At 43.0% G+C, this 13763-nt stretch overlaps 1 protein-coding gene across 2 annotated transcripts in view; it reads left to right on the top strand.

The window, feature by feature from the left end:
* The window catches only part of LOC116968964 (amyloid beta precursor protein binding family B member 1 interacting protein), a 126808-nt gene that overhangs the window by 62776 nt on the left and 50269 nt on the right, over nucleotides 1–13763 (top strand). For both annotated transcript variants that reach the window (XM_033015954.1, XM_033015950.1), the window contains exon 5: nucleotides 7007–7084. In XM_033015954.1, coding sequence (XP_032871845.1) covers nucleotides 7007–7084 — 78 coding nt within the window. The remainder of the gene's footprint in view (nucleotides 1–7006; nucleotides 7085–13763) is intronic.

The raw sequence follows: 13763 nt of genomic DNA on the forward strand, positions 1-13763 counted from the left end.
GTCCAGAACAAGGGGTCACAGTTTAAGGATAAGGGGAAAATCATTTAGGACCGAGATGAGAAAAACATTTTTCACACAGAGAGTGGTGAATCTCTGGAATTCTCTACCACAGAAGGTAGTTGAGGCCAGTTCATTGGCTATATTTAAGAGGGAGTTAGATGTGGCCCTTGTGGCTAAAGGGATCAGGGGGTATGGAGAGAAGGCAGGTTTGTGATACTGAGTTGGATGATCAGCCATGAACATATTGAATGGCAGTGCAGGCTCGAAGGGCCGAATGGCCTACTCCTGCACCTATTTTCTATGTTTCTATGTTTCAATGAACTTAAAGAATTATAGAATCTATACACATAGAATAATCTGAGTTGCTATAGAAAACAATTGTTTCTGATTTACGGAGAAATCACCTTGCAGACATTTCTCAGAAACGGAACCTTCACGTAGCCCAAAGACAAGCTGCAATATGAAAAAAAATGATTTTATGATCTAGATTGCACAAAGAGTCATGAAGCAAATTCAATAAAAATAAATGAGGAAACAGCATGGGATTGGGATGAATTGGTAGCTCTTTCAAAGAGCAGACATTCATAATGGACCAAATAGCATCCATCTCTACGATTCTGTGAAATGTTGCCAAACCACAATGATCACAGCAGTGGAAAAGCAGCCGCCTCAAATACAGCAGAATGCTGGTGCAATACATTAAATGCTGTGATTACAAGAAACTAACAGTGCGCATTATGCAATTAACCATAGCTTATATCAAATTGTACCAAGGGAAAGATGCTTTGACATTTTAAAGTTTCTGGGCAAGTTTATACTTGCAGTATGTTGGAACCTTATGTTTCTTTATATGATATGTTTGATTTAAAAATACTTGAAGACATTTCACGACAAAATATAATGGTTCAATGAATACGGTAGGAGATGCTGAAGGTGGAACGGTTAGGAAATTTAATGAAAGTTATGCAATTATAGATAAAATGTACAGATTTTTCTGTCAAGAGGAGGAGTTTCAGAACGTCTGCCAGTATTGATAGGATGAGTGGCATAATGCATAGAGTTGGATGGTGTAAAGGATTAAAATAATGTCATTGTTTTTGGACTCTTCAGCTGCATAGAAAATATGTGCAGGAGGAGGCCATTCGGCCCTTCGAGCCAGCACCGCCAATCACTGTGATCATGGCTGATCGTCCCCTATCAATAACCCGTGCCTGCCTTCTCCCCATATCCCTTAATTCCACTAGCCCCTAGAGCTCTATCTAACTCTCTCTTAAATCCATCCAGTGACTTGGCCTCCACTGCCCTCTATGGCAGGGAATTCCATAAATTCACAACTCTCTGGGTGAAATTTTTTTTCTCACCTCAGTCTTAAATGACCTCCCCTTTATTCTAAGACTGTGGCCCCTGGTTCTGGACTCGCCCAACATTGGGAACATTTTCCCTGCATCTAGCTTGTCCAGTCCTTTTATAATTTTATATGTTTCTATAAGATCCCCCTCATCCTTCTAAACGCCAGTGAATACAAGCCTAGTCTTTTCAATCTTTCCTCATATGACAGTCCCACCATCCCAGGGATCAATCTCGTGAACCTACGCTGCACTGCCTCAATCACAAGGATGTCCTTCCTCAAATTAGGAGACCAAAACTGTACACAATACTCCAGATGTGGTCTCACCAGAGCCCTATACAACTGCAGAAGAACCTCTTTACTCCTATACTGAAATCCTCTTGTTATGAATCCTCTTGTTGCATAGTACAATTGTGCATAAATAGTCCTGTGTTTAGTTTAGTTTAGTTTAGGTTCGATTATTGTCACATGTACCAAGGTACAATGAAAAGCTTTTGTTGCCTGTTAACCAGTCAGTGCAAACCTGTTGTGCTGCTGCTGCTGCAAGTAAGAATTTCATTGTTGTGTTTCAGTACATAGAACATAGAACAGTACAGCGCAGGAATGGGCCCTTCGGCCCACAATGTTTGTGCTGAACATATGATGCTTAGTTAAACTGATCCCATCTGCTTGTACAGGATCCATAATCGTCTATTCCTTGCATTTCCACCTGCCGATCTCTTAAACACTACTATCGTATCTGCCTCCACCACCACTCTCTACATATGACAATAAAACACGCTTAACTCTCGTGATGCCCTTGTGATCACTGTAGTTGAAGGTCATCGTCCTGAATGACCACTGTTGCTCCCAGGCAATTTGAGTGGAGGAGAGTTTTGTGCCAAATGAACTTAGAAACATAGAAACATCGTAATTAGGAGCAGGAGTAGACCATTTGGCCCTTTGAGCTAGCACCACCATTCAATATAACCATGGCTGATCATCCTAAATCGGTGCCCCATTCCTACTTCCTCCCCATATCCCTTGATTCCGTTAACCCTAAGAGCTATATCCAACTCTCTCTTGAAAACTGTGGCAGAGAATCCCACAGATTCATAACTCAATGGGTGAAAAGGTTTGTCCTCATCTCGGTGCTAAATAGACAATAGACAATAGGTGCAGGAGTAGGCCATTCGGCCCTTCATGCCAGCACCGCCATTTAATGTGATCATGGCTGATCATCCCCAATCAGTACCCCGTTTTTGCCTTCTCCCCATATCCCCTTACTCCGCTATTTTTAAGAGCCCTATCTAGCTCTCTCTTGAAAGCATCCAGAGAACCCGCCTCCACCGCCCTCTGAGGCAGATAATTCCACAGACTCACCACTTTCTGTGAGAAAAAGTGTTTCCTCGTCTCCGTTCTAAATAGCTTATTCCTTATTCTTAAACTGGTTCTGGACTCCCCCAACATCGGGAACATGTTTCCTGCCTCTAGCGTGTCCAAACCCTTAACAATCTTATATGTTTCAATGAGATACCCTCTCATCCTTCTAAACTCCAGAGTGTACAAGCCCAGTTGCTCCATTCTACCCATTCTAAATGGCCTACCCCTTATCCCTAACTTCCAATGATAGCTCTTCCACTGCTATCTCAAATAATGGCAGAACATTCTCAAGTGCAGGATGCGATCTGGCATCAGCTGGCTATTGTCGGAGGGCCAACAGCTGGCTATTGGGACGGAGGGGGCATTGCACAGGCAGCAGCCTCTACCTACAGCCAGTCTGTATTTCAATCTTTTTTTCAAATTTTAGTTAGTCTAAAGTTTTGTGTTGGGGGAAACTTTAACTTTTCTATGTGGGGGAGGGGGGCAGGGTAAGGGGGAAACCGTTTCCCAGTCTCTTCCTGGCGCGGACGCGACTATTTCTCCGAGTCGCGTCCTCGCCTCCCACCTCGCGGCCTACCAGCTGGATCGGAGCGGCCTTTCCTGCCGGGGATCGGGAACCGGACCGGGGCTGCTACAGCGGCGGCGCAGCGCTGGAGTCACCACGGAGCGGGCGATGCCTACCTGAGTCGCCGTTTTGAGCTCCGGAGCGTTGGGCCGCTGCTCCAACATCGTGGAGCTCTGGTGCGGAGAGCTTCCAACGCGGGCAGCGCTGAACGGCATTGTGGAGTCCTGGGGCGCCTTGCAGAGGGTCTGCAGCGGCGGTCTCCACCCGGCGCGGCCTACGGACTTTGGAAGCCGCCGACTCCGGTAGGAGGGGGCCGACTCTGTGTCCACGCCGCTGAGGATGTCCCGCAGCCCCGACGTCGGACTTGTATCACCCCGGCGAGCGGTCCTGGACATCGGGCCGCCCGTAGCTGCAACTGCGGAGGGCTTGGGGAGGCCCTGACCACGGGGAACAGTGGAGGAGGAGACTGACTTTGGTGCCTTCCCACACAGTGGGAAACTTTGATTCTGCTGTGTGGGGATGTTTTATGTCAAACCCTATAGTGTGTGTTCTTTATACCCTTTCTGGCTTAATCCCTCCCTTCACCACCTCCAGTTTAAATTCCAGTTGGAATATTTTGGAGGACCCAAGAACCAAGAACCAAGGCCATAACCATCACAATGTACTGTTGCATCTTCTGGTAGCCAACAATAAAGGGTATTAGGCTTCATGCAGCAACAGCCTGCTTTCCAACATGCATTGGACAGAAATTAGAAGAACTGAGCAGTCTATCTACAATGTCAGGATGGGGAGCATGAACAGAATCTGTGTAGATAAACAGTCTTTAATATACATGGTCGATCAACTGTCAATGGGATGAAGACCACATCCATGCAGAGCAGCTTCTAACACTGCCAAGTTTAAAGTGGTCCAGAGCAGTACCTCCAGCCATGAGTCCGACAACGCCTTCAAACTTTTTTTTTTTTTACATTTAGTTTAGCATAATAGTACGCATGATAAAAAATGATGCTGAATAGGAACCCACTCTGGTGGGAATCTCTTACAAACATTAGAGACAAGTAATCATAGAGTCATGCAGCACACAGATTGTTTCCATGCTCTATGAACCTTTGTCTCTAAACATCATGCCCTTGAAGTATTATCAGAATAATCAACCCACCACTATCTCCAAAGATAGCAGGTGCAAGGTTGAACGCACTTGGCACATTGTAGAGGCTTCAGTGATAATCATTCATGATGAACTTCTGCAGGGAACTGCTGTCTTTTAACATAACTGAAAAGACACCTTCTTCCAACAGTTTCTTCAGAGATATTGCAGTCAAAATGTCAATTGCTGCAATGTCATCTGTAAGGCCAACACAATATCACATCACACACACACACACAAGATCAGATCAAATCGCACAATTGATTTTGCAATTGAAAACTATTGCACGTTGTTTAAAAATCAGTGGCTCTGCAACAGAGTTTCAAGACTTTAAGGTTTATGCTAGAATCCAAATCAGCAATTTTGCAAAAACACTTGACCGCATGCGCCAGAGTTATATTGCAAGATTGTTCTTTGTGGTCGAGTTTCTTACGCATTGCACAGCTCCAGAGTCAGCATGATGTTCTATTTTTACAGAAATATTAAAGCTGGAGGGTTAGGACATCGGCGGTGGGGAAGATGCTGGAGTCAATTAGAAAAGATGAAATAGCAACACATTTGGATAGCGGTAACAGGATCGGTCCGAGTCAGCATGGATTTACGAAGGGGAAATCATGCTTGACTAAAGGGCCTATTCCACCAGCATGCGACTGCATGCGGCGAGCGCAACCAAACGTGGTGGCTTGAGGCGTACGGCCTCGCGGGGCCGGTCCCACTTCCAACCGCGGAGCCGTCTGGAGTTGTGCGGGGCTGGTCCCGACATCATACTCACCAATCAGCTGGGCAGGAGGTGAGCTGACTGTATTTGGACGTCGCACGGCGTTGGGCGGTTACGTCATCGCGCAATGCCACATGCTAGGCGTACGCCGTCAAGACGCTGCGTATGGCGTCCAGACGTTGCGTACGGCATCAAGACGCTGCATACGGCGTCAAGACGCTGCGTACAGTCTCAATGCGGCTGCGGGCCGACAGGCCGTTGCCACGCGGGATTTTTGGACAGTGTCAGTTTTTCGGAGCCCCGCGCGATGTCGGGACCAGCCCCGCACAACTCCATACGGCTCCGGCGATCGAAGTGGGACCGGCCCCGCGAGGCCGTACGGCTCAAGCGACCACGTTAGGTCGCGCTCGCTGCATGCAGTCGCATGCTGGTGGGCCAGGCCCTTGAGCTTCTGGAATTATTTGAGGATGTAACTTGGTAAATGGACAAGGGAGAGCCAGTGGATGTAGTGTACCTGGACTTTCAGAAAGTATTTCATAAGGTCCCACATAGGAGATTAGTGGGCAAAATTAGAGCACATGGTATTGGGGGTAGAGTGCTGACAATCGGTTGGCAGAAGAAACAAAGAGTAGGGATTAATGGGTTCTTTTCAGAATGGCAGGCAGTGACTAATGGGGTACCACAAGGCTCGGTGCTGGGACCACAGCTATTTACAATATACATCAATGATTTAGATGACCCTTCAAAGTAACATTAGCAAATTTGCAGATGACACAAAGCTGGGTGGCAGTGTGAACTGTGAGGAGGATGCTATGAGAATGCAGGGTGACTTGGACAGAGAAGGCTTACAAGAATAATCCCAGGAATGAGTAGGTTAACATATGATGAGCGTTTGACAGCACTGGGCCTCTAATCGCAGGAATTTAGAAGGATGAGGGGAAACCTCGTAGAAACTCACCGAATAATGAAAGGTCTGGATAGAGTGGATTTGGAGAGGATGTTTCTACTAGTGGGAGAGTCTAAGACTGGCAGGTTTAGGCTATATTTTTTTTTGAATTTCTCACAATGTTTCATTCCTGGTGCATATTCAGTGATCAAACTTTTCACAATATGCTTTTCCGGGCAATAATGGGGACTTAGAAAAAGATATGAGGAAAGATTTCTGTAACTAATTTCTTCCAGTCTTTATCCAATGCTCTTTTCTTGTAGGTTCCTAAAAAGGAATAAAAATGAATTATGGTCTATTATCAAAATATCATCATAGAAAATTTTAAATGAAATTGATTGACTTATACTACTAAAACTGTGTTTATGCTGGTAAAATGTAGCAATGTAGTACTTTGTGCACATGTTCCAAAAAGTGGCTATTGCATAATCTGTCTCTTTGTAATGTAGGGTTGGTGGGTGAAAGAATGATCTTGAGCTGAATGTGTATGTGTCATCATTCTTCTGCACATCTCACTAAAGGGCATTCAAGTCCACTGCGAAATATGCATTACCACAGTGACTGTTCTTCCTGGTTTGCCCTTTTCCTTCTCAGGGGTAGATATAATAATTAAGAAGAAAATGAAGAACAGGCCCTTCAGCCCATTGTAAGCTTGTTCCTGTGCTGTACTGTTCTGAGATGGAATTGAAACCATTGCCTGTCTTGGGAACAATGGCATTAGGTGTCTTAATGGCAGAGAACAGAAATATGTTCAAGTAAAAGAATCACATATTTCAGAAAGAAACATTTCCAATGCATTTCGTTGTCTCTGTACTGTACACTGACAATGACAATTAAAATTGAATCTGAATCTGAATCAATGGGCAATATTAATTTTGAATCCAGACGATTTTTCGATAAGATCAACTTTTTTTTTGCAGGAGGAACAAAAAGCCAAGGAAAAAACTGACAAGATTAAACTTGCTTTGGAAAAGCTGAAAGAAGCAAAGGTTAAAAAGGTCAGTGTAATAACAAAATTGTCGGCAAATGTGTATTTGGTCAGCAAACTAGAGGAGGTCAAACTAAATCGCACTCTGCCAAGTTGTAAGACTTTAAACATCAACTGTCCCATGAGCATCACAGGATGGACTTTAAAGCCCACTGTCAAACTCCACTGCTGCCTTGCAAGCTGCACCTAAATACTTACCCCCAAAAATTGTCAGCTTTCCTCTCATGTTTGTTGTATGATGCGGTTGGAGGTAGATGAGGGTAGTTACATCATTGATATACCATCCAAACACTTGTTCAATTCTTCTTGAGCAAAATGAAGCTTGTCAAATCAACAATCTCTCTAATCACAAACTATTGACTACATGAGGGAATCTAGTTGCAACAGTCCCAAAACCTCAACAACCAAGAAAAACAATTGAGAGTTAATGGAATAACCATATAACCATATAACAATTACAGCACGGAAACAGGTCATCTCGACCCTTCTAGTCCGTGCCGAACACGTATTCTCCCCTAGTCCCATATACCTGCGCTCAGACCATAACCCTCCATTCCTTTCCCGTCCATATAACTATCCAATTTATTTTTAAATGATAAAAACAAACCTGCCTCCACCACCTTCACTGGAAGCTCATTCCACACAGCCACCACTCTGAGTAAATAAGTTCCCCTTCATGTTACCCCTAAACTTCAGTCCCTTAATTGTCAAGTCATGTCCCCTTGTTTGAATCTTCCCTACTCTCGGTGGGAAAAGCTTATCCACGTCAACTCTGTCTATCCCTCTCATCATTTTAAAGACCTCTATCAAGTCCCCCCTTAACCTTCTGCGCTCCAAAGAATAAAGCCCTAACTTGTTCAACCTTTCTCTGTAACTTAGTTGCTGAAACCCAGGCAACATTCTAGTAAATCTCCTCTGTACTCTCTCTATTTTGTTGATATCCTTCCTATAATTAGGCGACCAAAATTGTACACCATACTCCAGAATTGGCCTCACCAATGCCTTGTACAATTTTAACATTACATCCCAACTTCTATACTCAATGCTCTGATTTATAAAGGCCAGCACACCAAAAGCTTTCTTTACCACCCTATCTACATGAGATTCTACTTTCAGGGAACTGTGCACAGTTATTCCCAGATCCCTCTGTTCACCTGCATTCTTCAATTCCCTACCATTTACCATGTACGTCCTATTTTGATTTGTCCTGCCAAGATGTAGCACCTCACACTTATCAGCATTAAACTCCATCTGCCATCTTTCAGCCCACTTCCAACTGGCATAAATCTCTCTGTAGACTTTGAAAATCTACTTCATTATCCACAACCCCACCTATCTTAGTATCATCTGCATACTTACTAATCCAATTTACCACACCATCATCCAGATCATTGATGTACATGACAAACAACAGTGGACCCAACACAGATCCCTGTGGCACCCCACTAGTCACTGGCCTCCAACCTGACAAACAACCATCCACCATTACTCTCTGGCATCTCCCATTCAGCCACTGTTGAATCCATCTTGCTACTCCAACATTAATACCCAACCATTGAATCTTCTTAACCAACCTTCCATGAGGAACCTTGTCAAAGGTCTTACTGAAGTCCATATATACAACATCCACTGCTTTACCCTCATCAATTTCCCGAGTAACCTCTTCAAAAAATTCAAGAAGATTAGTCAAACATGACCTTCCAGGCACAAATCCATGTTGACTGTTCCTAATCAGACCCTGTTTATCCAGATGCTTATATATATTATCTCTAAGTATCCTTTCCATTAATTTGCCCACCACTGACGTCAAACTAACAGGTCTATAATTGCTAGGTTTACTCTTAGACCCCTTTTTAAACAATGGAACAACATGCGCAGTACGCCAATCCTCCGGTACTATTCCCGTATCTAATGACATTTGAAATATTTCTGTCATAGCCCCTGCTATTTCTACACTAACTTCCCTCAATGTCCTAGGGAATATCCTGTCCGGACCTGGAGACTTATCCACTTTTATATTTCTCAAAAGTGTCAGTACTTCCTCTTCTTTGAATCTCATAGTTTCCATAGCTACTCTACTTGTTTCCCTTACCTCACATAATTCAATATCCTTCTCCTTGGTGAATACCGAAGAAAATAAATTGTTCAATATCTCCCCCATCTCTTTTGGCTCTGCAGATAGCTGTCCACTCTGACTCTCTAATGGACCAATTTTATCCCTCGTTATCCTTTTGCTATTAATATAGCTGTAGAAACCCTTTGGATTTACTTTCACCTTACTTGCCAAAGCAACCTCATATCTTCTTTTAGCTTTTCTAATTTCTTTCTTAAGATTCTTTTTACATTCTTTATACTCCTCAGGCACCTCATTTACTCCATGCTGCCTATAATTATTGTAGATCTCTCTCTTTTTCCGAACCAAGTATCCAATTTCCCTTGAAAACCATGGCTCTTTCCAATTTTTACTATTTCCTTTCAACCGAACAGGGACATAAAGATTCTGTACTCTTAAAATGTCACCTTTAAAAGTACTCCATTTCTCTTCCACATCTTTCCCATAAAGCAAACTGTCCCAATTTACTCCTTTTAAATCCTTTCGCATCTCCTCAAAGTTAGCCTTTCTCCAATCAAAAATCTCAACCCTAGGTCCAGTTCTGACCCTCTCCATAATTATATTGAAACTAATGGTATTTTGATCACTGGTCCCGAACTGTTCCCCAACGCATACCTCTGCCACCTGACCCGTCTCATTTCCTAACAGGAGGTCCAGCACCGCCCCTTCTCTAGTAGGTACTTCTATGAATTGCTGCAAAAAACTATCCTGCACACATTTTACAAACTCCAACCCATCCAGCCCATTTACAGAATGTGTTTCCCAGTCTATGTGTGGAAAATTGAAATCTCCCACAATCACTACCTTGTGCTTACTACTAATATCAGCAATCTCCTTACATATTTGCTCTTCCAATTCTCGCTCCCCATTTGGCGGTCTATAATACACCCCTATAAGTGTTGCTACCCCTTTCCCATTTCTCAGTTCCACCCAAATAGCCTCCCTAGACGAGCCCTCTAATCTATCCTGCCAAAGCACTGCTGTAATATCTTCCCAGATAAGCAATGCAACACCTCCACCTCTTGCCCCTCCAATTCTATCACACCTGAAGCAACGAAATCCTGGAATATTTAGTTTCCAATCACAGCCCTCCTGCAACCATGTTTCACTGATCGCCACAACATCATACTTCCAGGTGTCAATCCAGGCTCTAAGTTCATCCACCTTTCTTACAATGCTCCTACCATTAAAATATACACATTTAAGAAACCCACCCTCTCTTATTCTCTGTTTATTGTCTTTTTCTTCTCTCTCCCCTACATTTTGGGTCAGAGTGCTACCATTCTCTGCCTCCTGCCTCACACACTGACTGCTAGCTTTCCCAATTTGAGTCCCTCCCCCAACCATACTAGTTTAAAGTCTCCCCAGTAGCCTTTGCAAATCTCCCCGCCAGGATATTGGTCCCCCTCGAGTTCAAGTGCAACCCGTCCTTTCTGTACAGGTCGCACCTTCCCCAAAAGAGGTCCCAATGATCCAGAAACTTGAATCCATACCCACTGCACCAGTCCCTCATCCACTCATTTATCCTCCACCTCGCTCCATTCCTACTCTCACTGTCGCGTGGCACAGGCAGTAATCCTGAGATTGTTACCTTTGCAGTCCTTCTCCTTAACTCTCTACCTAACTCCCTAAATTCTTCTTTCAGGACCTCTTCTCTTTTTTTACCTATGTCGTTGGTACCTATATGTACCACACCTCAGGCTCCTCTCCCTCCCATTTCAGGATTTCTTGGACACGTTCAGACACATCCCTGATCCTGGCACCAGGGAGGCAAACTACCATCCGGGTCTCCTGTCTGCGTCCACAGAATCGCCTATCCGACAAGGATTACCTTGTGCAGGATCCCTGATGAATTTAGCAATGGTCCTTTGGTGTAATTTTACTTTGCATAACTGGCATAATCTAACATTTAACTATAAATGTAAAAGCCATTGAATGATTTGGCAGCATATTATCTTTAGGATATCATAGTTAATATCAATAGTAGAGAACTTTACACAACTGCCCAAATCTAACAGAAAAACGTCAAAAATGTAATATTTTACTTAACCCCATTGATTTTTTTATTTCTTTGCTCTTAAAGAACTGGATCACATGTGCAAATTTGAACTCGAAATGTAATTTTTGTATCCTCCCCTATAGAAGATTCTAGTGGACTCGGCAATTCTAATCAAACTGGCAATTTTGGAGATTGTTCTAATTGGGAGTAAGAATTATATTTTAAAGCAGAAAACATATTCTGCACCGTTCTCCCATGGACAGATGGTCCACAAGGACTTTCACAATAACTTACCATTTCTAAACCAACACAACTTTCCAACAAAGATCCGGAATCTCATAGATGGATGGATTCCAAAATTTCACAATTTAGCCTAATGGTGATCTAGCCCAGAACATCTCCTGAAGTGGAGGCTGAATCCATAACTGGGCGACATGGCTGCACAGCAGTAGAGTTGCTGTCTTGCAGTGCCAGCGACCCAGGTTCGATCCAGACTATCGGTGCTATCTATAAGAAATTTGTACGTTCTCCTCGTGACCGTGTGACTTTTCCATGGGAATTCTGCTTTCCTACCACACTCCAAAGACGCACAAGTTTGTAGGTCAATTTGGCATCAGTAAAAAAATTTAAATTGTGCGTAGAGTGTAGGATAGTGCTAGTGTACGGGGATCGCATGTTGGTGTGGACTCGGTGGGCGGAAGGGCCTGTTTCCGCAATGTATCTCTAAATTAAACTAAACTAAACTTCTGATAGAACGGGTGGAGCATCGCCTTTGACCAACATTAGCACATTCTATTCACCTAAAGGCCAGATCAGAACAGGCCAGGTCATGGTTTTGGAGCCAGCTGAATGAATTCCTGTAACTAAAGCTAATAAGTCACACTCTATTTAATATTAGCTCTTTAAAATAGTTATTTCTGTCTCATGAATATCTAGCTGTAACTTTTCCATCTCAATAATTCAGATGTTACCAGGCATTGGGAGAAAAGGGTCAGCCTAAAGTAGGTGTGTTTGGGAAGCCACTAGATCACACTGCCTTCTCAAATATCCCACTGTGTTCTGTCAATGCAACATTATACCTATTACTGCTGTAATAAGATAAAGTTGTGGAATTCTATTCATAGATCTTTGACATTTCCTCTAAATCTGTTCACTAAATTTGTCCACTAATTACTTGGAACTGCTTGTCTATTTTGTTCGACTGTAACAGGGGAAAAAATGTAATCTTGTTACATCCCACAATGAGATGACTGGTACAGTCGGCAATATCTTGATGCTTACAGGCATCAGCACTGTGTCATACATAAGTTGCTTGTTCCTCCTTGGCTATTGAGCTTAATTAGACTATGTTCAAGGAATAAGGAACTAAGAAATAAGGAAGACAAAAACCAAAGAAAACGTTCTTTCACATTTCCTGATGATTGCCCCCTAGTGGAGCAATGGGAGAGGTCTCGGCAGAGCAATACCTATCTTCCTGCCCTTTTTTACTGCAAGGCATCAGAAATATCCCCGTTAAATATTAGATTGATCAAGGTCTAGCCTTCGGACCCTGCCACAAAATGGAACAATTTCTGATAGGTTTGGAAGTCACCGCATAGATTATGGGGTGACTTCCAAAACTCATGTCCTAAGGGAAAGAAATATTAAGAAATACAGTTACCATTATACTTCAAGGCACCAAGACATCTGGCTCTTTTGTTGTTACACCAAAATGCAATTTGATGGATGAAATTATTGGATAATTGGAAATTTTGTGAAATTTTGGAACACGCGGACTTCATTTTGCCCCTAATTCGTGCTCCACCATTGAATGAGACCAGTACTGATCTGTAACCTAAGATAGATGCAAAGTGCTGGAGTAACTCAGTGGGTCAGACAGCATCTCTGGAGAAAAAGGATGAGTGACGTTTCGGGTCGGGACCCTTATTCTTCTATCCAGTTTCTGCAGAAATGGTGCCTGACCCGCTGAGTTACTCCAGCACTTTGTGTCTCTTTTCAGTATAAACCAGCATCTGCAGTTCCTTTCTACACACTTGATCCATCACCTCACTCCACATGCCATCCAGTTTCCAATATCATTAATGCCTTTGTTAACAAACCTATAAATGTCTGGTTTGGTTAGCCATTGAACCAGAATTAACTGCCATTAGTGGGGAAAGAATTCCATACTTCCGGTACCCTTCAATAAAGAAGACCTTTATAACTATCTCCAGAAGACTATCTCCAATATTTAGGTTATCCTCTCAATAGTTAATCCCTAAATAGTTTAATTCTCCCTGCTCCAGCCAGAAGCTTGAATGCGTGCAACCCCAGACTCAGGAACAGCTTATTATAAGGCTTCTTAACATTCCTTCCATAAGTTAGGGTACTGTCCGATTAACCTCTACCCCATAGTGGACATTGGACTTTGTCTATAGTATTGATGCACTACAAAGCTACATTCTGTATACAACTACAGTATATTCTGCATTGTGTATCTTCCCCTTTGCTCTATTTATTGTTCTTGAGTTTGACTTTATTTTATTTATGTGTAGTATATCTGATCTGTTTGTATAGTGTACAAAACAATGTGTTTCA

Source organism: Amblyraja radiata, chromosome 2 (assembly GCF_010909765.2).
Source record: "Amblyraja radiata isolate CabotCenter1 chromosome 2, sAmbRad1.1.pri, whole genome shotgun sequence".
NCBI lineage: Eukaryota > Metazoa > Chordata > Chondrichthyes > Rajiformes > Rajidae > Amblyraja > Amblyraja radiata.